This window comes from Panthera onca, chromosome A2 (assembly GCF_046562875.1).
Source record: "Panthera onca isolate mPanOnc1 chromosome A2, mPanOnc1 haplotype 2, whole genome shotgun sequence".
Taxonomy (NCBI): domain Eukaryota; kingdom Metazoa; phylum Chordata; class Mammalia; order Carnivora; family Felidae; genus Panthera; species Panthera onca.
The window spans coordinates 13,046,627-13,074,005 of record NC_138340.1 but is presented as its reverse complement, the minus strand read 5'-3'; the positions used below and the strand labels follow the sequence as shown (position 1 = coordinate 13,074,005).

The 27,379-nt window shown below is 54.9% G+C and overlaps 2 protein-coding genes across 2 annotated transcripts; both read left to right on the top strand.

Moving 5' to 3' along the window:
* Window positions 1-6,244, top strand: CCDC194 (coiled-coil domain containing 194). The gene is made up of 5 exons (XM_060630592.3): window positions 1-1,124; window positions 2,206-2,302; window positions 2,710-2,842; window positions 3,408-3,554; window positions 3,768-6,244. Exons 1-5 carry the CDS (start codon window positions 591-593, stop codon window positions 3,778-3,780), a joined length of 924 nt encoding a protein of 307 aa, XP_060486575.3. The 5' UTR covers window positions 1-590; the 3' UTR covers window positions 3,781-6,244.
* Window positions 6,245-12,765: 6,521 nt separating this feature from the next.
* Window positions 12,766-24,487, top strand: PLVAP (plasmalemma vesicle associated protein). The gene is made up of 6 exons (XM_078443206.2): window positions 12,766-13,254; window positions 17,643-17,739; window positions 17,857-18,569; window positions 19,832-19,889; window positions 20,027-20,105; window positions 23,649-24,487. The coding sequence occupies exons 1-6, from the start codon at window positions 12,889-12,891 to the stop codon at window positions 23,653-23,655; spliced, it is 1,320 nt and encodes a 439-aa protein (XP_078299332.1). The 5' UTR covers window positions 12,766-12,888; the 3' UTR covers window positions 23,656-24,487.
* Window positions 24,488-27,379: the final 2,892 nt, after the last annotated feature.

Below are 27,379 nucleotides of genomic sequence, written 5' to 3'. Positions count from 1 at the left end.
ATCACCGTGGCAAGCACTTAAACCCCCCCCTTACATCTTGATGAGGGTGATTTTAGGGCTCCAGGAAATGGAGTCTATAGGCTTCTGGAGATTAGGCTGTGGATAAGACTGCCTTTTTCTTGCGGTTTATTAAGTTCCCCACAAACTGAAGGAGACACCTGTCCTGCATGGCTGTGATGTCTATAAGTCAACCACTCGTTTTTCTTTCCTTTCCTTTGTTCTTGGGCTCGAGGTAAACGGGGCTGGAGCTGATTTACAGTGTCAGATCGCCCCCTGGCTGCCTAGTGGAGAAGGGGCTGGGAGTTGGGACCCATCCCCTCCAGTGTCTCACCCTCTCTGGCCCTCGCAGCCAGTCCCAGAAAGTGTGGCAGCTTGAGCCAGGCAGACCTCCGTCGGTCGTGTAGCCTCGCGTCTTTCAGCCTCAGTTTTTCCACGAAAAAACCCTTGCCGTGGGCCCCGCATGCAAATGGGCGCTTTGTGAGGATGGGCTCTCATGGTTTCCACTAAGCCCAATGGGGCAGGAGACAGAGCACCCCCACTTCAGTGGGGGAGACTGAGGATGAGAGGACAGCACGTGCTGTGCTGGGCACATGCGATGCAGAGGCAGAACTGGAACCCAGGACCCCCAGTCCGGTCCTGGGCGCACGGGTAGCCTAGGCTGGCCCCTGGCAGGGGTCCAGCCCCTCCCAACGCACTCGGGAAGCCACGGCCGGGCAGGGCGGAGCCGTGGGTGTCCCTGGCGCCCCAAGGTGCCAATTAAATGCTCGTGGCTGTCTGGGGCCAGAGCTGTGGACGGAGGCATGGCCGAGCTGGGCCCAGAGCCGGGACGCGCCTGGCGGGTGCTAGCCCTGTGTGGGGCTGCCGTGTTTCTGGCGGCCGCGGCAGCCGGCGGGGCCCTGCTGGCCTGGAATCTGGCCTCCTCGGCCTCCCGGGGACCTCGCTGCCCGGAGGCAGGTGCCAACGCCACGGCGCCCCCCAGGGACCTGGCGCCAGAGGTCGAGGAGCTGCGGCGCCAGCTGGCAGAGGCTACCCAACGCCAGGAGGCCCTGGCCAGACAGCTGAACCAGGCCAACCGTGTCCGTCGGGAGCTGGAGGAGGCACTAAGGGCCTGTGAGGGCCGCCAGGTAGGCGGGCAGGGTGGGAGACTGGGGAATCCGGAATCGGGGGAGAGGGACTGCACACACAACCCCAGGGTTGCCCCCCACGCCCACCCCATGCATTCGTCTCCCTAATTCTTCAACCGAGAGTGGCACCGTCACCCCTTCCAAATCCTACTGGTTCCCCCTTAAGTCTCCCTGCTGACCAAGGAGGCCCCATGATTCTCTGCCATTTGCCTAGTAAATGGTGGTGGCTAGAAGCCCCAGACCCCTGAGTCCACCTGGGGAGACCCTGTGCTAACCCTCCCCCTGGGTGCCCACTCAACCTCCCCCAGCCAGTGTCCAGCAGCCCTATTTCCAGAGAGGGACATTCATGTCACCTGTAATTAGGAGGCTAAAGTTGGCCTCTTGGGGGAGGTACTGGCCAGGTCCTCCCTTTTCCTCCAGCCACCCCTTCACAAACTCTTTCTTAACCCTTCCCAGCCCTGGGCCTTGCAAAAGAACCATTCTCAAAGTCCCAATCTTTCATTTGCTACTGTGGATCTCTGGGTACCAGGCCCAGCAGGGGCTGGGCAGTGTGAGTTTTAGAAATCAAAACAGACCTCCACCCTTTACCTGCCTGCCTGAGGGAAGGGCCCCAAGCCGCCGAGGTCAAGCGCAGCCTGCTCTCGGTTCAAATTCTGGCTCTGCCCCTCAGTGGAAGATGTTCTGAGGAGGCCAGGCCAGTTGTTTCGAAGAATGTCTCACAGAGGTGAGGAAGCATACTCCAGAAACCCAGTCATTGTCAACCACCGGATTGGCTTGTGTTGGTTTGAAACCGCAGGGAGCCTAGATGCAGCTGGGACTGGGACCGCAGAGCTAAACGGTTTCCACATTCGGTGGCTTCAGGTGGGGCGGGGGGGGGGAGCGGTGGGCCCCGGGCAGAGCAGCGGTCACCACTCGGAACCCCAGGCCACTTCTGTTTTACAACCACAGGAGACCCAAAGGGCATTGCAAGTAATGTCAGGGAACGGAGTCACCAGGGTCAGTTCAGTCCTCCCCAGAAAGAGGGGAGACTTCACTTCTCTCGTGGCACCCCGCCCCTCCTTACTTACTCTCCACTCCCCAGAGCCGGCTTCAGACCCAACTGATGACCCTGAAGACTGAGATCGAGGAGGCGAAGGCACAGGGGACCCAGATGGGGGCTGAGAACGGGGCGCTCACAGGTGTGTTGGGGCGCAAGCGGTGGCCAGGGCTAAGGGGGGGAGGGGCCTAAAAGGTTCCTAGTTATGCAGATGACATGCACAAGTGCAAACGTAATGTAAACGACATGCAAATAAACGCGAAAACTTACGAGGGAAACGCACGTCACACTCACAAAGGCCACGCAAATGTCAGAAACACAACGCAAATGCAACCAAATACGCAAACGCCACTTACACGACTCCCAAAAGCAACACAAGCCTATGAAAAGCTCTGCAAATGACACGTAAAGGTCATGCAAGCAGCGCACACACTTAATTCAAATAAGGCAAAGCTGCAAATAGTATGCAGACTGTAAAAAACTCCCAACGCCGGCGTTAGGCGGGCGGGAGCGAGGTCTCGAACCTGACCCGGCTCCCTGGACCCGCAGAAGCGCTGGCGCGCTGGGAGGCGGCGGCCACGGAGTCTGCGCGGCGGCTGGACGAGGCACAGCAGCGCGCACGCGCGGCCGAGGCCGAGGGCGAAGCTTGCGCGGCCCGGGAGGCGGCGCTGCGCGAACGCGCGTGAGTGAAGGGCGGGGCCGGGGGCGGTGGACGGGCACGGCGCGTGGCCAATGGCTGCGCAAGACTTCGTTCTTTCGGCCCAGCGTCGCCTGGTGGGGAAGGAGGGGAAGGGTCCCCGGGGATGGAGCAGCAGCCTGGCCGTGTGGGCGGGGCCTTGGGGTGTTGCGTGACAAGAAGGTCAAAGACGGGATCCTGGAGTTGGAACCTAGGGGTGGTCAAGGATGTAGGCTGTCTGGGGGCTGGACTCCCCAGGCTGGGGCCGGCACTCCGGAGGCATGAGTCCCTGGGATCTGGCGCGCATAGAGGAAGGGCGAGGAGCGGAAGAGAAGGACGCGAGTAAAAGGAAGTACCGAGGGAGAGGAGGGGGGTTCTGGAGGCTGAGCTCCTGGAAAAGGGGATGGGAGGCCCTGGGGAGGGGTCCCAGGAATGGCTGGGGGTGGAGAAAGGTTAGGGGAGCTGGGGATCTCTTGGGAGTGGGGTTCTCAGGAAAGATGGAAGAGTACTGGGGGGAGGGTCTCGGGGGCGGGGATCCAGGTGCTGATGGACCCTCCCCACTTCCTGTCAGTAAAGCCCTGGAAGCCGAGATGGGCCCCCAGCGCAGAGTGCCGCACCCCCGATCCCGCTCCGGGTCCCGACCGCGACCCAGCCCCCGCTCACGTTCTCGCCCAAGAACTTCGGGGGGCTGCCGGCGGCCGGCGCGGCGCGCTCGAGGGTGAGTCGGCCCCTAGCAGGATGAGGGCCCGAGGCCAGGAGGGCACACAATGTGGCGGCCCTGCTGGGACCCATATAGAGGTGTCCACGCTGGATGAGATGCCCAGTCGACAGCCATCAACGCTCAGCTTTGGACCCAGGAGCCACTCTGAACGGAATCTACAGAAAGGAGACTCGACTCTCTCTCCCCAACCAACTAATGCTTTTTTTACAGATGGGGAAACTAAGGCCCATTCGATGACCCAACGAGATAGTGCTGATTTGGGACTTCAGTCCCTTCTGATGACAGTGTTGCTTCATCCCACAGGCATGAAGAGTTAGGGTCCAGCCCTGGCTCAGGAGTGACCTGGAAGGGTCACTTCTCCTCTCTGGGCCTCAGTTTACCTTGTCTGTGTATCGAGTGATTAGAATCATGTTTGGCGAGCCAGCCTATCCCTGACAACACAGACCGACCAAGATGGCACAATGGGAAAACTACAGCCCCCTCTAGCTATGAGGAGGGTACAGAAGTCCCAAATGGAATTTTAGCAAAAGAGAATTAAGTACCACATTTTTAAAATACATCACAACGAAGGGGCCTTATACCTGAGACGCAGGGATGGCTCAATATTCAGAAGTCTGCTAATAAGATTTACCATGGTGATGGATCAAACGAGAAAAGTTCTGAAAAGGCCTCAAAATGAGGGCGAACGTGAGGATGACCACTGTGGAGTATTTAATATTGTTCTGGAGGTACTAGCCAACGCACTTAGAGAAGAAAAAGAAAGAAGAGGTATGGATAGAAGAGTGGTAGGGAAATTACAGTTTGGATCGTAGGTAAGCCCTATTCACATAGGTCAAAAATAATAGAAATACCAACAATTCCATATGGCTCAATTTCACATTAATTTTGTCTTTTACCTTATATTCGACATACCTTCAGACTTACAGAAAAACTGGAGGATTAGTACAAAGAATTCCTGGATATTCTTTATCCAGATTCCACAAACATGAGTTGCCACCTTTGCTTTATTCTTCTTCCTCTCTCTGAACCTCTTCTGAAAAACACACAGAAATGATGTCTCATTACCCATAACAGTTGAGTATGCATTTCCTAAAAACAAGGACATTCTCCCACATAATCACAGTACAATGATGAACATCAGGAAATGGACATTGATAAAACACTATTATCTAATCTACAGACTTTAATCAGACTTTGCCAACTGTTCTCATAATGTCCTTTATAACAAAAGAATATCCTGGCTCACACGTTGTATTTGTCAGGTCTTCTAGCTCTTTTAATCTGGAACATTTCTCAGTATGTCTTTGCCTTTTATGACGTCGGCGTTTTTTAAAGGCCCGAGGCAGTCATTTTCTGGTGTCCTAATTTGGGCTTCTGTGACGTTTCTGTAAGATTAGTTTCAGGTTGGCATTTCGGGCAGGAAAGCCTTGGAAGCAATTTAACATAATTTTACCTGCTGGCAGTGTGGTTTTATATAGAGAAAACCCAAGAGAACTAACTGAAACTTTCTTAGATCTATTTCATATAGTTATTTATCTCCAGGAATAAACTAATTTCCTTCTTGTGTAAAGAGCTCTTATCAATTAATTTTTCAAAAAACAGCTCAGTAGAAAAATGGGCAAAGAATACAGACAGTCATTTCATAGAAATATGCAAAAAAAAAAAAAAAAAAAAAGCGACCAACCTCTTTCCTAGAAAAGAATTGCAAATTGAAATGACAAGGTGGTACCACTTTCTACCCATTAGTCTGGCAAAAATGAAAACGAGCAAATCGCAAAGTACCATGTGCTGGCACTGCTGTGGAGAAGCAAGTAATCCCACGTGGTGCTAGGGAGAGAGCCCGGTGGTACAACCACTTGGAAGGGCAATCTTCTAGAACCTTTCAAAAGTAAAAGTGTATGCATCCTTTGACCCATCAATTCCCCTTCTAGAAATTTTTCTACAACCCTATTTACATGGGTACAAAATTATGGACCAGGGGCACCTGGCTGGCTCGGTCTGTAGACCACACTCCTGATCTACAGGTCATGAGTTCAAGCCCCAGGTTGGGTGCAGAGCCTACTAATAAATAAATAAATAAATAAATAAATAAATAAATAAATAAATTAGATTGATGGACAAAATACAATGCAGAACCCTGGGTTGGATCCCGGCACAGAAAAACACTTAGTGAGAAGGTCAAATAAAGTCTTGAGTATAATCATTTTAATGCACTAGAGTTAATTTCTTAGTTTGGACAAATAAAATTTGGATGCCATGGTGTCAAAGAACTTGGCCATGGAAGAAGTTCAGTGACGGCTGTTCAGGGGCTCTGTACTATCTCTGCAACTGTTCTGTAAATCTAAAATTATTCCAAAAGAAAAGGTTTACTTTTTAAAAAGAGACTAAGGGGGTGGGGGGGACGAGGACATTTGTTGTCACATTCTTGGTCATTGTTAAAAATTGGAAACAACCTCAATGTCTTCCGGCTGGTGACTGTTATAAATGAGTGTCCATCCATCCATAGAGTGGAATACTATGCACTCTTTAAGGTGACAAAGCAAATCTCCTCCGAGATACATTAATGTAAAAAGCAGGAGAGTGATAATTGGTGTGCATTTTTCAAAATGCAGGGACGAAGAGAATTTTACCCAAATAACTCTGAAGGAAACACTGGTCACCGACTTTGGGGCAGGTAGTACCTGCTGAGAGTTTGAGCGAGGGGGCTAGGGGGCTGGGCTGGGGTGGAGGGCTGGGGGTGGGGGGTGGGGGGGACAGTCTCTTGTTTCTCCGTATGCCCTTTTGTAAAGTTTGCATTTAAATAATTTTTTTAATGTTTATTTTTGAGACAGAGGGAGACAGGGGGTGGGGGCAGAGAGAGAAGGAGACACAGAATCTGAAACAGGCTCCAGGCTCAGCACAGAGCCCGATGCGGGGCTGGAACCCACGAACCGTGAGATGATCATGACCTGAGCCGAAGTCGGACGCCTAACCGACTGAGCCACCCAGGCGCCCCCTGTAAAGTTTGCATTTTGAAAACCATGCACCTGTATGACATTTAAAATGATTAAAATTTGTTTTAAAAAATTCCTAAGAGGCTGGTAATTGAGGGTGGTAGAAGCCCTCGGAACTCTTTCCCCCACCTCATCCAGCCCTGCTCATTACCCCCACTACCACCCTGGGGTTTAGAGGTACCGGATCTGGGGCTTTGCCTGGGAGGGGCCCACGTGGAGGGGGAATTGGAGGGTCAACTCCCAAGGAGGAGGTGCGGCTGAGGGGAGGAAGGTCTAATCGCTTAGTTCTGCTGACAGCCACCAGGGGTCGCCCCAACTTGCTCACCCGATTGCTGCCCTTGAAGGCTTCAGCTGGAGAGGTTAAGGGTGGTTCTGAAAGCTGCCCTCACCCCACCCCCAACTCTGGCGTCAATCCGGAAGTGTGCAGGAAGTGGCTTCTTCTGGAGTCCAGCAGAGCTGGAGACCAGGAGACTGATCTTGCTTTGTCTGACTTAAGACCCCTTCACTGGGTCGCTGTGGGATCCAAGGGTAAAAGGGCTGGGCTCAGGGGTGTAAATGGGGCATAAAACATCATTATTACCAACTTACTCTGTGCTCTTCATCTTGGCCATACCACCAGACCCCTGAAAATCAGTTTCGGGGAGGGAGGGAAATAGGGAGCCAAGGCAGGTGTGTGAGCAGGAATGGCAGTTAGATCTGGTGTCAGAAAGAATTGGGAAGAAAGAGAGGACACAGACTGAGCGAGGGCTTTGAACCTCCAGGGTGTAGGTGAGGTTTGAGGGTGACCTGGGGAGAACAAGCCAGCCCCCCGCCCCTCCTTGCGCTGAGGATCCCTCAGCTGCCCAGGGAAGTAAATAGCGCTCCTTGGTGGGACCTGCCTCCTGGACCCCCATCTGTTCCCACCTCACGGGGCCAGTCTTTGACCTGCCTTTGCTCTGTTCTGCTTCCCACTCTCTAATTATCCCTCCAAGTCTCTGTCTCTCTGTCTCCAAGTCTCTCTCTCTCTCTGTCTGTCTCTTTCTCTCTCTTTTTTAAATGTTTATTTATTTTTGAGAGAGGGAGAGAGACAGCAGGGGAGAGGCAGAGGGGGACAGAGGATCCGAAGTGGGCTTTGCACTGACAGCAGAGAGCCCGATGTGGGGCTCGAACTCACAAACCTTGAGATCCTGACCTAAGCTGGAGTCGGACGTTTAACCAACTGAGCCACCCAGGCGCCCCTCTGAGTCTCTGTCTCTCTTTATCTGTCCCCGCCCCTATCACCATCACCCCCTCCTAGGTCCCTGCCCTGGCTTCCCATCCCTGGAGCCCCCCTCCTGTGGCTGCGGTGACAGTAGGAGGGGACAGAAATGGGAAACCTCGGAGCGGCTGCAGGAGAAGCCGGCTGGGACAGCAGCAGCCTGACTCGGTCAACCCCCCAGACCCAGGTAAGAAAGTGGGGTGCCTTTTATCAGCCAGTAACAGGGAGGTCCAGAGGGGACGGGGCTCCTCCTCGGTCACCTCCAAAAGCACAAAACTTAATTTTCATTTGAATTTAACCAAACACACACCGATAGTAAAAGTGGAGGGTTTTTTGGATTTCACCAAAATCGTTCTTCACTAGAAATATTACTTTCTTTTTTTTTAAATGTTTATTTTTTTTTTAATTTTTTTTCAACGTTTTTTATTTATTTTTGGGACAGAGAGAGACAGAGCATGAACGGGGGAGGGGCAGAGAGAGAGGGAGACACAGAATCGGAAACAGGCTCCAGGCTCCGAGCCATCAGCCCAGAGCCTGACGCGGGGCTCGAACTCACGGACCGCGAGATCGTGACCTGGCTGAAGTCGGACGCTTAACCGACTGCGCCACCCAGGCGCCCCTAAATGTTTATTTTTTAAAGGTTGTTTTGTTCTATTTTGTTTTAAGGTTTTATTTTTTATTTTATTTTTTTTAATATTTATTTATTTTTGAGAGAGAGAGAGAAAGAGAGCATGAGCAGGGGAGGAACAGACAGAGAGGGAGACAGAGAATCCGAAGCAGGCTCCGGGCTCTGAGCTGTCAGCACACAGCCTGATGTGGGACTTGAACTCACAAACCATGAGATCATGACCTGAGCTAAAGTCAGACGCTTAACTGACTGAGCCATCCAGGCGCCCCAGGTGTTTATTTATTTTTAAGAGAGAGAGAGAGAGAGCACGAGGGGGTGGGGGTGCAGAGAGAGAGGGAGACACAGAATCTGAAGCAAGCTCCGGGCTCTGAGCTGTCAGCACAGAGCCCGACATGGGGCTCAAACTCACAGACCGCAAGATCATGACCTGAGCCGAAGTCGGACGCTTAACTGACTGAGCCACCCCGGCACTCCAAGAAATATTACTTTCTTAAGGACCTTCCTGAAGTTCTGTGAGAGTTTTTAAAAATCTTGCATCTTCTTGAGAACGTCAGTGTCAGTTTCACATAGTGACACAAAGTTGACTTCCCTTCTCTGCCCAAACCCACAAATAAAACCAAATGGATTGTTTTTAATTTAGACAACAACAACAACAACAACAACACATTGAAAATCAAAGCCTGATTTTGTGATGACCCTCCCAGGGGAATTCAGAAGGGTTCATGGGCAAAATTTCCTGTGAACATGACAAATTGTTTTCGGGAAAAAACCGAACGCTCACATCAGGACCGATGCATTTGACCTCTTGTGAATCGAAGGATCCGTCACTTGCTTCCTCCCTCTGGGATTTTCTGCCCAGGGACACGTGCAAAATGTGTCCAGAAAGACTGTTTTTGGAGATTTTAGCCACTGCTGGCAGACATGTCAACGGAAACAACCTTTGGAGGACAAACTGGTGACAAGCTGTCAAAATAGAAGATGTGACTGCTCTGGGTCCCAGCAGTTTCATTTGGGGGGGGATCTGATATTAAATCTTACTTTGTTCACAGAAGCAAATAATTTAGAAACAGTCTAAATGCCCATTGATAATTACTGTGGTAACGTATGTGGTGAAAACCTAAGCATCAGGCAAAAGGAATCAACTAATCTGGAAGATATTATGTTGAGCAACAAGAGGAAGTTTCATCTGTACTTTCTCCGTTAAAAAAAAAAAAAAAAATCTAGGTAATAGAACAAATTATTTGAAAAAGAAATATTGCAAAATCAAAGATGTGAGCTCAAATTACCAAAAAGAAACAGAACGTTGTTTTTGAGCTTGATACAAACGACGTTAGTATGTCTATTTAAAACTCTGTTCCAGGTCAGGGCACCTGGGTGGCTCAGTCGGTTAAGCGTCCAACTTCAGCTCAGGTTGTGATCTCGCGGTCTGTGAGTTCAGGCCCCGCGTCGGGCTCTGTGCGGACAGCTCGGAGCCTGGAGCCTGCTTCCGATTCTGTGCCTCCCTCTCTCTCTGCCCCTCCCCTGCTTGTGCTCTGTCTCTCTCTCAAATATAAATGAAACATTAAAAAAAGTTAAGTGTATGGGGCGCCTGGGTGGCTCAGTCGGTTAAGCGTCTGACTTCAGCTCAGGTCACCATCTCGCGGTCCGCGAGTTCGAGCCCCGCGTCGGGCTCTGGGCTGACAGCTCAGAGCCTGGAGCCTGCTTCAGATTCTGTGTCTCCCTCTCTGACCCTCCCCCGTTCATGCTCTGTCTCTCTCTGTCTCAAAAATAAATAAAACGTTAAAAAAAATTTTTTTTTTTTTAATTAAAAAAAAAAAAAGTTAAGTGTCCAACTCTTGATTTGGGCCCGGGTCGTCATCTCACAGCTTGTGAGGTCAAGCCCCGCGTCCAGCACTCTTGACATTCTCTCTCTCCTTCTCTCTCTGCCCCTCCTCCTCTGTTCTCTCTCTCTGTCTCTCTCACTCTCTCAAAATAAATGAATAAAACATTAAAAAAAAAATAAAAATAAAACTCTGTTTCTTATACCGTGACACTCAAAACTGTACCACTGGGTCTAGGGTGGCTTTTTCTTGTTTTAATGTTTCTTTATGTATTTATTTTTGAGAAAGAGAGGGAGGGAAGGGCAGACACAGAGGGAGACAGAGAATCCCAAGCAGGCTCCTCATTGTCAGCGTGGAGCCCGATTTGGAGTCCGAACGCATGAACCGGGAGATCACGACCTGAACCGAAATCAAGAGTCGGACGCTTAACCGACGGGGCCACCCAGGCGCCCCTCTACGGTGGCTTTTTAATTTTCTGGGAATTTATGGTTTGCCTTCTTTTTCCTTGACAATAGATGTCAGGCTCAATATATCATGAAGAGCAGCCAGGATCTCAAGTACCTACGGAGACTGTCACACCTGTTGATGTTGGCCCCGCCACGGCCCCTCCCCTTCCCCCCCCCCCGCCCCGGGGTCTGAGCATCTCCCGCTGGACCCACATTCCCCGGGCTGGACCCCTGTCCTGCCCTTTGTCCCCCAGTGCTCTCACAGGCCCGGAGCACCTGTACTTGGAGGCAGCGCCCCTCCCCCGCATATCAGTTTCTCCGCCCGGCATCAGAGGTGACCCAAGACCCAGCCTCTGTGGCCTTAAAAAAAAGGTACCACCACTTATTAAGGTTGAACATGTGCCAGGCGCCGTGACAGGTGTTTCCACACCTGGCTGCGTCGCCTCCGCTTTAGACAAGAGGAAACTGAGGCTGAAGGAAGGAAAGTCACTTGTCTGAGGTCACGCAGCAGTAGGGGCCACAGCCAGACCCGAACCCCAGAGCCCTAAATGGAAGCCGCGGGTCCACTCTGCCTACGCGGCCTCCCACCCTGTTCCAGGGGACTCGGGTGGGCCCGGCCAACCCAGAGAAATAGCTGGTTGGGCACCACTTGCAGCCCCCAACCCTCCTCCCCCCACTCGCCGCTGGGAAGGGTCCGGAATCAGGAATCACCGGGTAGCTGCAAAGGCCAAAGGTCAGACAGGGGTTTCCTGCCTCCCCCTGGGAACTTCCTCTGTCCCAACCCAGCTTCTGCCTCTGTGACGAACACCACCCTGGAGGACCCCCTCCCCGCCGTCAACTACCCCCAACTCCGTTGCCCTGGCCGATGGGGGGATGGGGGGATGGGTCCTTCCCCCCCCCACGCCCTCTCCCCCCCCCCACGCCTCATGCACGCGGGCAGTATACAGCGATTGTGTTGTGGTCCAGCCTTCTTGCCACCTGCCGGCCCCTTGCCCGCCCCCCTCCATCCCTCCCTCCTACCAGCCTTGACCCCATGGAGCCAGGGGGCCGTGTCCCACACCGTCTCCCTAAGACTCAGGGTCCCTCAGGGCCAAGCCTGAGGCTAACGCCTCATCCAGCATGGAGCTCTTGGTTCTGGGGGAATGGACAGGAGGACGCACCCAGAATCCTTTGCTCTTGGTCCCCGAATTCCCTTGACGCCCAGCTGGAGATGACCCACAGTGAAGTTCAATGCCCACCTATCTGGCACTGCCCCTTCACCGTCTCCCAGAGCCCCGAAATAACGCTCCCAGCACGAAAGGATAGTAATAATAACAATGGCAAACCCTGTCTTACGGCCGCGCCCCCTCTCCGGCCCGGTGACCTGGGACACCACCCATACCCCGTCTCACAGAGGCAGAGACTGAGAAGGGGCCGGAGAAGTCCCTCACTCGAGCTCGCTTGGGCCGAGCCTTCCCTCCCAGCTCCAAGTTCACTGCGGCTTATGCTGCTGCTCCCAGCGCTTATGAAGCACCTATGGGAGCCAGGGCGTCGGGTGGGCTGACAGCTTGGGGAGCCTGGGCCATTGCCATCCATGGGTCAGCCCCTCCCCGGCCGGGGAAGCACTACGGTGACGGTGACGAGTACCTACTGTGCGCCTGGCCCCGGGGGGCCAAGCACCCCAGCCGACTCAGCTCCCGATTTAGACACACCTCTGCAGCCAGCCCACGGGGTGGGGGAGGTAAGTCCGACTCTGTGCACCAACGGCGTGAGACCCCCAGACGGTCCCTTCACCTCCCCGTGCCTCAGTTTCCTCCTCCGCACGAGACAGAGGCCACGACCTGAGATCCTGGGCGGCAAGCGCTGAGAACGGCGCTGGGCCCGGGGCAAGGGCAAGGTGGAGAGAGAGAGAGACCGAGGCTCGGAGCGGCCGAGGAAGCCCCCCCCCCCTCACCCGGCTGGCGCCCCCGCCCGGCGGGAGCGTCAGAAGTCCAGCGGGGGGGAGGGAGGGGGGGGGCGCGGCCCCTCCCTTCACAGCCAGGGTGGGAGTGTCGTGATAACCCGCAGCCCCCACTTCCTCCCGGCCAGGAAGGAGCCAGGCAGAGGAAGTATTAAGAGGAGTAATATAAACACTCCCGCCACCCCCCCGTGGCAGGGTGCAGAGGGGGCAGCGGCCGCCACCCGGAGGGAGCAGGCCACGCCGGGCGGGCAGCGGGCGCTTGCACACGATGGGGCTGGCGGCGGAGCACGGCGCGTACTCCCGGGAGGGGGGCGGCCCGAGGGGCTGCTGGTACTACCTGCGCTACTTTTTCCTCTTCGTGTCGCTCATTCAGTTCCTCATCATCCTGGGCCTCGTCCTCTTCATGGTCTACGGCAACGTGCACGTGAGCACGGAATCCAACCTGCAGGCCACCGAGCGCCGGGCCGAGGGCCTGTACAGCCAGCTCGTGGGGCTCACGGCCTCCCAGGCCAACCTGTCCAAGGAGCTCAACCTCACCTCCCGCACCAGGGACACCGTCATGCAGCTGCTGGGGAGCGCCCGCCGCGATCTGGACCGGATCAACGCCAGCTTCCGCCAGTGCCAGGCTGACCGGGTAAGGCCGCCCGCCGGGCCGGACACGCACCCCGGGGACCCTGGGCAGGTTCCCGGCCGCTCATCCGAGCTGCGGAGTCCTCACCCACGCGCCAGAGACCGTCACAGGCGCTGTGTTGCACGTGAGGAGCCCGGGGGGCTTGTTAGTACGAGTATATCCCACACGAGGTTCGGGACACACTTATACTAAGACAATGGGCTCGCTCTCCCTCTGGAATTTAAGGTTAAATTTTTTTTTTTTTTTTAAGGTTTATTTATTTTTGAGAGACAGAGTGAGACGGAGCATGAGCGGGGGAGGGGCAGAGAGAGAGAGGGAGACACAGAATCGGAGGCAGGCTCCGGGCTCCGAGCTGTCGGCACAGAGCCCGACCCGGGGCTGGGACTCACGGACCGCGAGATCGTGACCTGAGCCGAAGTGGGACCCTTAACCGACTGAGCCGCCCAGGCGGCCCCTGGAATTTAAGTTTAACTGGGCATCCTCGCTGAATTGGCGGCAGCAACCCTGGGCCCACGACTTAATACGCGCGAGGCGCTCGGAATGTTCCAGCTACAAATAAGAACCAGTTAGATAAAAACTCAGAGCATTCGGTTCCTACTAAGAAGTACGAACAGCTCTGCCTTATGCCGGAAAATGTCCCCCGGGGGGCACGTGTGGGCGTCTAGTCAGGGAATTGGCCCACTCGTTTCATCCAAGACGCGCACCGCCATCCGGTCTGGGAGCCGTCGGGATCGTAAGGTTTTAGACACACGCATCCCGGAATGTGAACTCCCCCGTCATAGAAAATCAGAAGCCTAAGAATGTGGATCTTTACAACGATTAAATTTGAAAAACACAGTTGTTGTTTTTCTTTAATCCCCTTCGTGTTGACAAATGCCTCTGGACTGGAACAGTTTAGGGTTTTCTCCAAGGACCCTAGGGTTTCCCTAGTTTCAGGTCGCCTGCCCCTCGCCCCCGAGGGGCACCCTGATGCCGGGGAGTATCTCTGCCCCCACCCCCAACCGTGGCAGCCCCAGGTATGTGATGTTGGTGTTTCTGGGTCCTGGCCGTGCTGAGAAACAGGATTTTTCTTAAATTCTCTTCCAGTGCAACTGCATTTCTGGCCCCGAGATCCCGGAAGAGAAAAGAGAATTTAACTCACTGATATATTTTTAAAAAACGTGTTCATCTCCCCTCCTTCTTTCTTTTCTTTTTCTTTCTTCCTTTCTTTCTTTCTTTCTCTTTCTTTCTTTCTTTCTTTCTTTCTTTCTTATCCCATCTTATGTTATCCCACCTCATCTTATCTTATCTAGAGAGAATGTGAGTAGGGGGAGAGGGAGAGAGAGAGACAATCTTAAGCAGGTCCCACATTCAGCCCACACAGGCTCGATCCCACAGCCTGAGCTTTACGCCCCTCCCTGTCCTTGCTCCTTTGGAGGCTGGCCCTATGCTAATGGCATCGGGGTCAAGGCAGAAATCGCTCTGGGACCTCCAGTGACTTCTGTTTTCAGAAATCTTAACTGCAAAAGAGGAAGATCTGTAGAAATCAAGAGTCAGACGCTAAACCAACTGAGCCACCCAGGCGCCCCTAACTCCATGATATTTGTAGGGTCTGCTCTGTCCTGTCCGTGTCAAGGCAACGGGACCCTCACCTGGCACATGGGGTCTGGAAGCAGCACCCCGGGACCCCCTTTTATCGCTTCCTCCAACTGGAGAAAAACCTCTTTCTCGTTTCGTGTTTGGATCCAACTCACTTTGCTGAAACGTGCAAATCTTCCTCTTCTGTGACTAAGGTTTCTGTTCTCTGATCCCCATTAGCATAGGGCCAGCTTCCAAAGGAATAGGACAAGAGGTGGCAGGAAGGTAAACTTCTTGCATTCTTTATATTTTTACCTGTTATATTTCTGCAGAGGATTCTGGTCCCAAGTTTGGAAAGCACACCTTGTTAAGTTGTAAAAACCTCCTTTAAAAACAGCTTTATCGAGATATAATTCCTATGCTCTACAAGTCGCACATTAAAAATGTATAGTTCGGGGGCATCTGGGTGGCTCAGTCGGTTAAGCACCCGACTTCAGCTCAGGTCATGATCTCAGGGTTTGTGAGTTCGAGCCCCGCGTCGGGCTCTGCGCTGACAGCTCGGAGCCTGGAGCCTGCTTCGGAGTCTGTGTCTCCCTCCCTTTCTGCCCCTCCCCCGCTCTCGCTCTGTCTCTTTCTCTCTCTCTCAAAAATAACTAACCATTAAAAAGTGTTTTTAAAGTGTACAGTTCAATAATTCTTAGTACCTTCACAGAGCTGGGCGATCATCCCAACTGATTTTGGAACGTTTTCATCACCCCAGAAAGATACCCCATCCCCATAAGTCACTCCCCCACCCCTCCTCCCCCAGCCCCTGTTAACCACTCATCTGCTTTCTGTCTCTGTGAATTTGCTTGTTCTGGACATTTTGTATAAATGGGATCAGACAACATGTGGCCTTTTGTGTCTGGCTCCTATCATCCGGCACGATGTTTTGAAGGTTCACCCGAGCGCGTGTCAGTGCCTCGTTCCTTTTTGTGGCTGAGTAACATTCCATTCTGTGGATGGACCACGTTTTGTTCATTCACCTGTTGATGGACACTTGGGTCGTTTCTGCCTTTTGGTGGTCATGATAGGCGCTGCTGTGAACGTGCACGTGGAGGTTTTTGTGTGGATGTTTGCTTCAGTGTCTCTTGGGTCTACACCTAAGAGTGGAATTGCTGGGTCACGTGACAATTCCCTGCTTAACATTTTGAGGAACTGCCGGGCTGTTTTCCAAGGCCGCTGCCCCATTTTTTTACATATTCCAACCGGTACCGTCTGAGAATTCTCCTTTCTCCACACCCTCACCAACGCTTGTCACTGCCTGTTCTTGTTTTCCATTTCATTTATAACCATCCTCATGGCTGTAAGGGGGTCTCTCATCGTGGTTTTCATTTGCCTTTCCCTGAGGAGTGATAATGGTGAATATATTTTCATGTGCTTGTCGACCACGTGTGTATCTTCTTTGGAGAAATGTTTCAGTTGCTTTGCCCATTTGTCAATTATCTTTTTATTACTGATCCACAAGAGATTACTTTTATACATTCGGGATACCCGGTCCTCTCATCAGATACATGCTTTGCAAATATTTCCTCCCGTCGAAGGGTTGTTTTTTCCCTTTCTCTTTTTTAAATTGGAGCATAATTGACATACAATGTCACGTCGGTCTCGGGTATACAACTTAGCGATGTGATGGTCTTTTCCTAAAAACAAAAGTTTTTCATTTTGATGAAGTTCTATTTACCTGTTTTCTCTTTGTTTGCGCTTTGGGTGTCCCACCTAAGAAACCATTGGCAAATCCAAGGTCATGCGGAGTTAACATGTACATCTTCTTCTAAAGAGTTTTGTAGCTTTAGGTCTTATGTTTGGGTCATTGAGCCATTTTGAGTTAATTTTTGTATATGGTGTGAGGTAGGGGTCCAAATTCATTCCTTAACATGGGGAGATCTAGCTGTGCCGGCTCCATTTGTTGAAAAGACTCTTTTTTCCCCCATGAATGATTTTGACACCTGTATTAATTTTCTTTTTTTGTTTTCTTTTTTCTATTATTTTTTAAAGTTTATTTGTTTATTCTGAGAGAGAGAGGAAGAGAAAGAGAAAGAAAGCGTGCAAGCGAGGGACGGGCAGAGAGAGAGGAAGAGGGAGAGAATCCCAGGCAGGCTTGCGTCATGATCTCACGGTTCATGAGTTCAAGTTCCACTTTGGGTGAACCCTGCTTCTCTCTCTCTCTCTCTCCCCGTCTCTGTCTTCTTCTCTTCCTCTCTCTCCCCCTCTCTCTCTGCCCCTCATGGGGTTTTCTCTCTCTCTACCCCTCGCTCACCTGCGCCCTCTCCCCCTCAATAAAGTAAAATATAGAAAGATAAAACATAATTAGTTGGCCGTACATGTGAATTAATGTTTTCAAGGTTCATCCAAGTTGCAGCAGGTGTGAGTGCTTCATTCCTTTTTATGGCCCAATAGTATTAACCGTAACAACTTTTTTTTTAAATTTAATTTTTGAGAGAGAGAAAGAACAGGAGCAGGGGAGGGGCAGAGAGAGAAAATCCCAAACCCTCTCCACACTGTCAGCCTGGAGCCCCACACGAGGCTCGGACTCATGAACCGCGAGATCATGTCCTGAGCTGAAACCAAGAGTCGGACACTCAACCGACTGAGCCCCCCGGCGCCCCAGTTACCGACTTTGAAAGATGCGACCAGCATCCCCCATAAAGGAGTCACGCCCTTGTGAACTGGGTCAACCCAGGCCACCCGGGTGTGGGATCTGGGGCCCCAGCCCGGAGGGTCTGGGCAGCCCGGGAGCAGGGGGACCCGCGGGGGCCGGACGGTGAGCTCTGCCCCGTGTCGCGTCTGGTCAGGTGATCTCCATGAACAACGAGCGGTATATGGCAGCCATCATCCTGAGTGAGAAGGAATGTCAAGAACAACTGAAGGAAGCTAACAAGAGCTCCGATGGTGAGTTGTCTGGGCGGCGGGGAGCCAGGGTGATAGACTCCTTGCCCGGCCTCTCGGACCGCCCCCCCCCCGCCCCCTCCCCCGACCTTCCCGAGGTGTCTTCTCCTGCACCTGTAGCCTTGCTCCTAGCGCTGAACCAGAAGGCCAAGATGCTGGAGGTGGAACTGGCGAAGGAGAAGCAGGTGTGCGCCAAAGACAAGGAGGGCCTGGCGTTGAACAAGCGGCTGGTGGAGGACCAGCTGGCCGAGTGTGGCAAGGCCCGGGAGCAGCAGCGGCAGGAGCGACAGCTGGCCGAGGATCGCCTGCAGAAGGTGCAGACCCTCTGCCTCCCGCTGGACAAGGACAAGTTTGAGACGGAGCTGCGGAACCTCTGGCGGGACTCCATCATCCCGCGCACCCTGGACACCATGGGCTACAACCTGTACCACCCTCTCGGCTCCGAGCTGACCTCCATCCGGAGGACCTGCGACCACATGCCCGCCCTCATGAGCACCAAGGTGGACGAGCTGGCCCGGAGCCTGCGGGCCGGCATCGAGCGCGTGGCCCGCGAGAGCTCGGACGTCCAGCGCCAGAAGCTGGAGGTCGAGCGGAGCCTGCAGGCCACTCAGGCGGCCAGGGAGAAGGCGGAGAAGGAGGCCCAGGCCCGAGAGGCCAAGCTCCAGGCCGAATGCGCCCGGCAGACCCAGCTAGCCCTGGAGGAGAAGGCGGCTCTGCGGAAGGAGCGAGATAGCCTGGCAAAGGAGCTGGAGGAGAAGAAGCGGGAGGCAGAGCAGCTCAAGATGCAGCTGGCCGTCAGCCGCTCCACCTTGGACGCCTGCATCAAGGCCAAGGTGGGCTGGAGGGATTCAGGTTGTACTGGGGTCAGGCCTGCGGGCCCTGGTGGAGGCGATGTCGAACTTGGGCTCGAGGCGAGCCTCCCAGCCTGGGTCCGGTTAGTTAGGACTCACTTGAGAGATTCAATGACATAAGACCGGGGTGGAGTTTGGAGTCTGCAATGACCCTGAGAAAGGATTAAGGATCGGGGTTGAGTTTTGGAGGACGGGTGGACCTCGAAATGGGTGCGGGGGGAGAACTGGGAATTCACGGTGGGGGGGTCGGTGTCAAGGTCGGGAGGTGTCTGGGGTGAAGGTTGCGGGGGTTGATGGCTTAGGTTGGGAGTTAGACTGAAGGTTAAGGCAGGTCTGGGGGAAGGCTCGCTGTGGAGACAGAGCTTGTGTTTGGGTCAAGATGAGTTCTTAGTGTTTGGGTCAAGATGAGTTCTCAGCGACCGCTGTGTTTAGAGTCGGTCTGGGTTAACGTTAGGGTTCCATCGAAGCCTTCGTTGGTCTTGGAATTGGTAGAATTGGGGTCGTGCCGGATGCGGATTGTGAAGAAAGGTTAGAAGTTAAGTCAGGGGTCGCATGCAGGGCGGCCGGTGGGTCTCACATTGGGTGAGGGGTGAATACAGGATGTCAGTGGGTGGCTGGTAGGGTTGCTTGGGGTTCCAGGGAGAGTCCGGGGTCTCAAGTTGAGTCGGGGTGCGTGGGGCATTGGGAAGCCATGGTGGAGCCCAGGGCTGGGCTGGGGCCATGGCTTAGGGGGCAGATTTTTCACAGCAACCAGGTCTAAGGGATGGGTTGGGGTCAGGGTTGGTTGTAAAGTTCCGGTTGGATCAAGTTTGTCATTAGGATTGGGTTTAGATGAGGCTTTGGGTCTAAGGAAGGTTCTGTTTTCATGTTGGGATTGGATTTTAGGTGATTGAGTTTAGAGCTGGCTTTGGATTTTGGGTTTGGGGGGATTGGCTCAGTTGGGGTCATGGATTGGGATCCATTGGGTTGGCACTGAGGCAGTAATGGAGACTGAGGCAGGCCACAGTGGGGTCTCTGGGGGGCTTCTGAGGGAAGCCAGTCCCTGGAGTCCCCAGTCACTGGAGCGCAGGTGGGTGCAGGTGATCGGACATCCATTGATGTGAGGGTATCTGGTATCGGTGTCCCTGCTCTGGAAGGAACTCAGCTGCAGGTACTACGGGGCATGAAGGAACAGGAGCCTCCCTGGCCCTGTGGTTCAGGGGGTCCCGGCTTCTGCCGACCTCCCTCTGTCTCTCTTCCCACAGTCGCAGCCGATACCTGGACCAAGACCTGTGGGCCCTGCCCCCAACCCCCAGCCCATCGGTAAGTGACAGAAGGCAGAGCCGGGAAGGGGTCGGGGGCGATCCTTTCCACTCTCTATCCCATCTCAGCCCTGCCGGCCCATCCTTAGCCCAGGGTTGGGCCAGTTGGGTGGACCTGACCCCTTCCTCTCACGGCAGACCCAGCTGGCCTCGAGGAATTCAAGAGAAGGATCCTGGAATCCCAGAGGCTTCCCGTAGGGGCTGCGGCCCCATCCAGGTGAGGCACTGGCAGACTGGGATGGTTCAGTCTCAGGGCTTCAGAGGAGGATGGGAACAGGACTAGGGGTGGAGGGAGGCTCATCTCACACTCACGCTTGCTGCTTCCTTAATTGAGCGCCTTCTGTCTACCAGGTAACACAGCCAGGGAGTGGCGGGCCTGGGACACGAACCCAGGCTGTTGGATTCCAGGCAGGCAAGGGAGGGCCTTGAGCTGGGGGATGGGGGCGAGCTGGTTTGGGGACGGGCAGAAGCCACAGTGCTCCCGGTGACATCTTGAAGAGCCAGGGTCAAGGCTCAGAGGCCAGATGAGGGTGGGGAGGGAGGCTGGAGCCGAGGAAGGGAGGAAGGAGGAGAGCAAGGTCAGGAGAGAGACCCTGGGCCTCTCACCCCACCTCTCTGAGCCTCTCTCTCTCTCTTCTGCAAAAACGGAAGTCTCTGAAGTCAAGGGCACGGAGACTCTGCCACCTGTAAAGTGCTGTCCACAAGTGCCTAAAATGAGGGGCAGGGGGTTGCAGCAGGGGCGCTTCAAGATACCCCGCACACTCTCAGGTCAGGGCCCGATGCCCGGACCGCCCTCACCACCTCCCAGACCACAGCCTGCGCATCACAGGGAAGGTGACTCAGACCCCCGCCCCAAGAACATCCTGTGGTCGCTCCCAGGTGGTGGCCACGCTTCCGTTCAGGACCACATCGCGGACCAAGGAGTCAGCGACTGGCATTGCCGTTCCCAGTTTAGGACCCGGGGCTCCGGGACACCCCTGGGGGTTCTAAGTCAGATCCCGCCGACCCCAAGCCTGCGTCAGGCCTTGGCGACGAGTAGACTTCCGGGTCTGTGGTCAAATCCCAGTGCTTCTCCGCATCCAGCTCCATGTCCAGTGTGCCTTTTCTTACCTACCCCCTCCGACGGGGAGCTCATCTTCTCGCAGAACTTGTCCCTTTGCTCCAGAAGGCTCTCGGCCTGGGAGGGATCCCTTAGCCTCAGGCAGCCTGCGGAGAGGAAAGCAAGAGCTGGAGGGAAGACCCTGTTCCAAGCAGTTTTCCTCTCTCCATCTTGGCCTAAAGCCATCATGGCAAGGAAGGTGGTTCTATTATTATCCCCACTTCTCAGAGGAGGGAACTGAGGCCCCAGGGAAGTGACCAGCCCCGGGTTATGCGTCAGTGAGTCAGGGCCAGAGCCAGGCTCCGGGCCCAAGCCTGTCCTAACTGCAAAAGGGGAAGCTCTTGACACTGTTTACCCCAAAAGACATCCCCCTGCAGAGAAAACAATGAGTAGTTAAGCCAGGCCCCTCCTGTTTCTTTCTTTCCCCGGGCTCAGGAAGGGCCTCTTGTTCTGGGCTCCAGCCTTGATTTGCCTTCCCCCGAGAAAGAGGCCATCAGCTCTGGATTGGGAGTTTCAGTGAGGCCAGACACATCTGAATTTTAATGTATATTTATTTTTGAGAAAGAGAGACAGAGTGTGAGCGGGGGAGGGGCAGAGAGAGAGGGAGACACAGAATCCGAAGCGGGATCCAGGCTCCGAGCTGTCAGCACAGAGCCCGACACGGGGCTCGAACTCACGGATCATGAGATCATGACCTGAGCAGGTCGGACGCTTAACCAACTGAGCCACCCAGGCGGCCCCATCGTTAGACATTTTTAAGTCCCATTCTCTTGATGGCCAAGTGAACTAGTTTTCTTTTTACCTGATGAGACTGTGTCCTTTGGGTGTCAATTTATTCCCACGCGCGCACACACAGTGGATGTGAAAACAAGTAAATATTGGGGCAGGGGCTAAGGGGCTGGATAAAGCTAAAGCGGGAGGCTGAAGATGGGAGTCCAGCCCTGGCCCTGAGCCGGGCACGGGGCGAGTGTCACTCAAGTCCATTGCCATCACCGTTGTGATTTGTTTCATTTATTCAACCCGGATACCTTGAGCAGCGGCTGGGTGATGAGAACACAACCCCTTGTGGGGCTCACAGTCTAGCGGGGGAGACAGATCACAAACCTGATGCATGAGATGTCGTTGTGGGGCCCCTTGGCCATGGGCGAGGCAGAAAAGGGATGAGATGGTGTGAGGAGGTGAGAATTTTCCGCAGGAGGGGGCGCCTGGGTGGCTCAGTTAAGTATCTGACTCTTGATTTTGGCTCAGGTCACGATCTCACGGTTCGTGGGTTCGAGCCCTGCATCAGGCTCTGTGCTGACAGTGGGGAGCCTGCTTGGGATTCTCTGTCTCCCTCTCCCTCTCTGCCCCGCCCCTACTCGTGCTCTCTCCCTCTCTCTCTCTCTCAAAATAAATAAATAAACTTTAAAAAAAAAATTAAAGAATTTTCCACAGGAGGCCAGGCAGGCTTCTCTGCCCCGCGTGAGGGTGACCTTTGGGCAAAAAACTAGAAAGGTGAGGGAGGAGCCATGGAGAGTAGGGCATCCCTGAAAGGGTGAACCAGGCAGAGAGCACAGCCTGTGCAAAGGCCCTGAGACAGGACTGACCGTGCGTGGTGAGGCTCGAGCACAGTGATCCAGGGGGTGAGTAGGAGGTGAGGAGGGGCGGGGGGCACAGATCAGGCAGGGCCTTGTGGGTGCGGTGAGAACTTCGGGAGCCCCGGCACAGCAGCGAGAAGAGAAGGACATGACCGGACTCAGGTGTTCACAGGGACACCCCCCCCCCCCCCCCCGGTCACTGTTGAGAGGTGAAGGCGGCAGCCGAGGACCAGGGCAAAGGCATCCAGACAAGCGATGACGGGGGAGTGAGGAGCCTCAGTCTCTGACAGATGGCCAGGGACCACCCTCCCTTGCAGGCTGGTGGGCAGGGGCGGGTAAAGAAGGAATGTCAGGGCTGGTCGGGAGCCGGGCGCATCCTGGTCAAGCCGGAGCCAGGGACGGGGATCCAGCGCCAGCCAAGGAACGTGAGGCTGCTGGGGCCCCAGGGAAGAGCCAGGGAAGGAAGGGAGGGGGCCAGCGGAAGCAGGACTTGGCTGAGGCCCCCTCCTCCCCGACCAGGAAACAGCCTCCGAGCCAACCCCTGACCCCTCACGAGAGCCTCACTGAGGCCAAGGAGGGGAAGGGCATCCCAGACGGCAGGATGGCTCCTGCAGAGGCCGTTGGGGAGGGGTGCAGTGACAGCTCTTGAAGTTTCTGACGAGGGGGACTGCTGCGGGCAGAGTGGGTGGAGCCTGGAATGCCAGGTAGAAAGGATCTGGCTTTGTCGTCTTGAGGGCACTGGGGAGCCAGGGAGAGTGTGTGAGTCGGGGCAGGCTCGTTGGAGAAACCTTGGGCCACTTCAACGGAGACAAAGGAGGGAGATTGAGACCCTGTCTGAGGGGTGTGGGGTGTGGACAGGGGGATCCCCAGGGCCTTACGGAACAAAGGTGAAAGTCAGGCCGCAGCAGAGGCCGGGAGCCCAGAAGGTGGCTTCTCCCAGCACTGTCTCGGGAAGGCCGAACCCCAAAAGAGCTGAAGAATCCTTAGGAGCAAGAGCGGGCCTGGGGTGGGAGGAGGCCGGCCCAGGCGAGGTTTGTGCTTCCGGCTGTCTGACTATTGTATCACCCACTCCTTCCTGCCTTAGTGGCTGAGGAGGCTCCAGGCCCTGAGGACCGAGGCGTGGCCCCGACTGGCCAGTCTGCGGACAAGACGCCGTGAGCCACCCCTGGCACAGGCCGGGAGCCCGGGCCGCACACAGACCAAAGTGGGCGCCCTTGGCCTGCACCCCGCGCTCGCCCTTCCCCACGCCCCACCGCAGCTTCCGCTACTCCCTCACAGGCCCACACCCGCACCACGCGACCACCCCCCCCCCCCCCCCCCGCCTCCGCCCCGCCCCTGGATGCTGCAGGATGTCCCGGACCCACGGCACACAGATGTAACAGTGATGTCAGGAGCCGACGGCATCACGCAAAAGCACGGCACAGACACCGGGAGGACATCACACACACACACACACACAGACACACACACACACACACACAAACGCGCTCGCGTGCTTCCTGCCCCGCCCTCGCACAATGCCACACCCCTCCAACGCACACGGGCCGAGGCGCCCACAGCGTCCGGCTTGTCTGCATGCGCCTGTGTCCCCACCGCACTGCCCTCCCAATTTTCTTGTCTCCTGACTCCTCCTTACCCCCAGGGTGCCAGGCCTAGAGAAGGGAGAACAGGAAAACATGAGTCTCCACCCCCCCCACCCCACCCCGCCCCCCCACCCCCCTCACCCCCCGAGAGTCCCCAGGCTCCCCTGTCAGGCAGCACCGGGTCCCAAGGCAGATGTCGCCCACTGGCCCCATCGTAGCCCATGGGGGCAGCTGTCCCTCCCTCAGTCCCTCTCTCCCCCGCCCCCCCATACCCAGCCCTGCCTGTGGCCCATATAAATATGTTAGTGGCACGAAATAAATATTATTGAATCCTTTCAAAGACTCCAGAGTGGCGATTTCTGCTTGGCGACAAGGGAGGAAAGACTGAGAGCTGGAGAAACCCCTCCCCGCCGTCCCAAGGCCAGAAGAGCCCACAAACTAGAGCAAGCCTGGGGTGACACCAGATTCCCTCAAGGTATAGGCATCACCGTGCGTGAAGAGAAATGGCAAAAGTCATAGTCAATGAGGGTTTCCCGAAACGGCCACGCCGGCCCACACCGTGACAGCTTTGTGAGTTGTTTCTTTAAAATAGCAGACGTTTAAAAAGCAGTTCCTTAAAAACCAGATGACCCGTCTGTAGCTTTCCTCTTCCTAAGATTTGCAAAGATGCCCCCGAAGCTACTGCCAATTTAGTCCGTGGGGGGAAGCAGGGAACAGTACGTTAGTGGAACACAGGGAAATCACGTTGTTCCCAGGAGACTGGAGGGAAAAAAAGCTAAAAAGCCATAATACAACCTGCTGGTGAAGATGTAGGGAAAGGGCATTTTCCTATGGGACTGGCAGAAAGGCAAATCTCACGGTGGCCCTTCTGGAAATTAGTTTGGTGACATTTAATAAAAGTAAAGGTGTGCAAACCCTTTGATTCAGCGGTCCCATTCCTGGGACTTTATCCCTGAGGAGTAAAACCTCCAGGAAACCAAGCAAATGGCCATCAGTAGAAAAATGGCCTAAAAGTTGTGGTCGAGAATCTCAACTCGTCGGCTCATCCCCCCCGCCCCCCAACCTTCCCCACTGCCTCAGCCTTGATTCCCTCTCAGCCCACCCCCTGGGACCCTACACAGGGAGGGGATGAGTCACAAGGAACCAGGGCTGGCGATGCAAAGCTTAAAGCAGGCTAGTCAAGAGGGACAAAGGAGCGACATTTCCTGGATACGGAAACTCGGGTGAGAGACGACCTACTGCAGGAAACACTCGGCTGGGGCCCCGCCAAGCCAGGGCAGGGGGGTCAGCCAGGCCAGGCCGCTCAGACGGGCCAGTCTGGAGGCCCCAAGGAAGCGAGGACGTCCCTGACCCTAAGCCTACTGCCTGGGTAGCTAGAGACCTGGACAGGACGCTGACACCCGCCAGTCCCAGCAACCACAGGATGTCTGAGTTTGGGTTCCAGGGCCAGACATCCCTGGACTCAAATCTTGACTCCGTTGGTCTCAGCCTCCCTCTTCTCATCTGAGAAATAATCATTCTAAACTTTCTGGACGCGTGGGCACAGGTCTGACTTTTGGTTGGTCTCTCCCATCCGGAGCATCCCAGGATGTCATCCCTCCAGCTGGCCCCCACTCCCAGCCCTGCTGGTCCAGAGAGACCTTTCCATCATGGGATCTGACCATGTCCCTCTCTGGCTCACACACCCTCCATGGCTCCCCATTACCCTGGGAACAAAGTCCAGCTCCTCATCGGCTCTTATCTCCCTCCCCTCACCCCCACTCCCGCATCTCCCTCCCCTCACCCCCACTCCCACCTCCAATGGGCTCTTGCCTCCAGCTGCCCTGGAGCTTTAATTCTCTGGCTAAAGAGTATCTCTTAACTTGTGCTGTCAGATTACAATGCCTTTTTCTTGGCAAATTCTGCTTTCTCCAAGGCCCGCCCCCAGAGATCCCTCCTCCAGGCAGCCCTCCTGATTGCCCCAGATATAGCCCTTGCTCCCCCTGGGGGAATCCCCAGCTCCGTCCCTCCCTTTTTATAGACCCAGAACATGTAGCTCTGACTCCCCCGAGTTGGTGGCTCCCCCAGGGGCAGGACAGGGACTGAGTACCTATCAGGGAGCATTTGGCAGACGCCCTCCCTGACTCTGTGGCCCAGCCACCGGGAGAGGTTCTGACTCTTTAGGGATTTCCTGTGACCTCTATAAATAACCCCCATGGCTGCTTCCCACAAACCGCCTCACCCTTCTTGGAAAAAAAAGGACTGTAGCCAAGGACCTCAGTCCAGCTGTGTGCCAGGGCCCGGGGGAGGTGGGTGGGGCCCAGGCATCCTGCCCCAAGAGCGTCTCTCTCCCCACCCAGACCCCGCTCGCGCCTCCTGGGAGCCCTCCAGCCCTCCCCATGTGGAGGACATCGGGACCCCCACCCCCACCAGACCTACGGTATTGCTTCTCGTCTCCGGGCATCAGTTCGTATTTCCGAAAAACAGGCATAATAGCGACATTCACGGACACCTGAACCTCACGGAGTGACCCTTTCCCTCCGGGAGCCTCCCATGCTGGGGCAGCCCCAGATGGCCAAACAAGCAAACAAATCAGTAGTGACATATTGCAGTGAAGTCCGTGAAGACACGGGGTCAGGGGCCCCCCGTCGGTTGGGTGGCGGGAGAATTCTCTTCATACCCTGTGTTGGCCCTGGATACCTCCCAGGCTCTGCTCACATGCCCCCTGAAACCTGAGAGCTTGTGTCTTCAATCACTGGAGGCAGGACCCTTTCTCTGATTCTGGAAAAGATCCTGACCCTATTTAAGATTCAGTTTCTGCCAGTGGCAGGGGAAGTTAACCATTTACCTGCTGCCACAGGGGTGTGGAAGCCTGGATCCCAGAGTCCTTAGAGGGCAGGAGCTTTGATAGGAGTTGCCAGGACGGCCTTTTGTTGGAGCAAGGCGCCCCCTGCTGGTCCATCACCAACATATCAGGCCGCTGGGCATCTCCGAATCAAAGGCCTCAACGCCAATTCAAAGGGACACATGCGGGGCACCTGGGTGGCTCAGTTGGTTGAGCTTCCGACTTCGGCTCAGGTCAAGATCTCACGGTCTGTGAGTTCGAGCCCCGCGTCTGGCTCTGTGCTGACAGCCCAGAGCCTGGAGCCTGTGCAGATTCTGTGTCTCCCTCTCTCTCTGACCCTCCCCCACTCATGCTCTCTCTCTGTCTCAAAAATAAATAAACATTAAAAATAAATTAAAAAACAACAAC

Coding starts and splice junctions, on each gene's coding strand:
- PLVAP (XM_078443206.2), top strand. CDS start 12,889: ATGGGGCTGGCGGCGGAGCACGGCGCGTACTCCCGGGAGGGGGGCGGC. Junction 17,740..17,856: donor AGCTAACAAGAGCTCCGATG/GTGAGTTGTCTG, acceptor CTGCACCTGTAG/CCTTGCTCCTAGCGCTGAAC. Junction 19,890..20,026: donor CCCCAACCCCCAGCCCATCG/GTAAGTGACAGA, acceptor CTCTCACGGCAG/ACCCAGCTGGCCTCGAGGAA.
- CCDC194 (XM_060630592.3), top strand. CDS start 591: ATGCGATGCAGAGGCAGAACTGGAACCCAGGACCCCCAGTCCGGTCCT. Junction 1,125..2,205: donor GGGCCTGTGAGGGCCGCCAG/GTAGGCGGGCAG, acceptor TCCACTCCCCAG/AGCCGGCTTCAGACCCAACT. Junction 2,843..3,407: donor GCGGCGCTGCGCGAACGCGC/GTGAGTGAAGGG, acceptor ACTTCCTGTCAG/TAAAGCCCTGGAAGCCGAGA.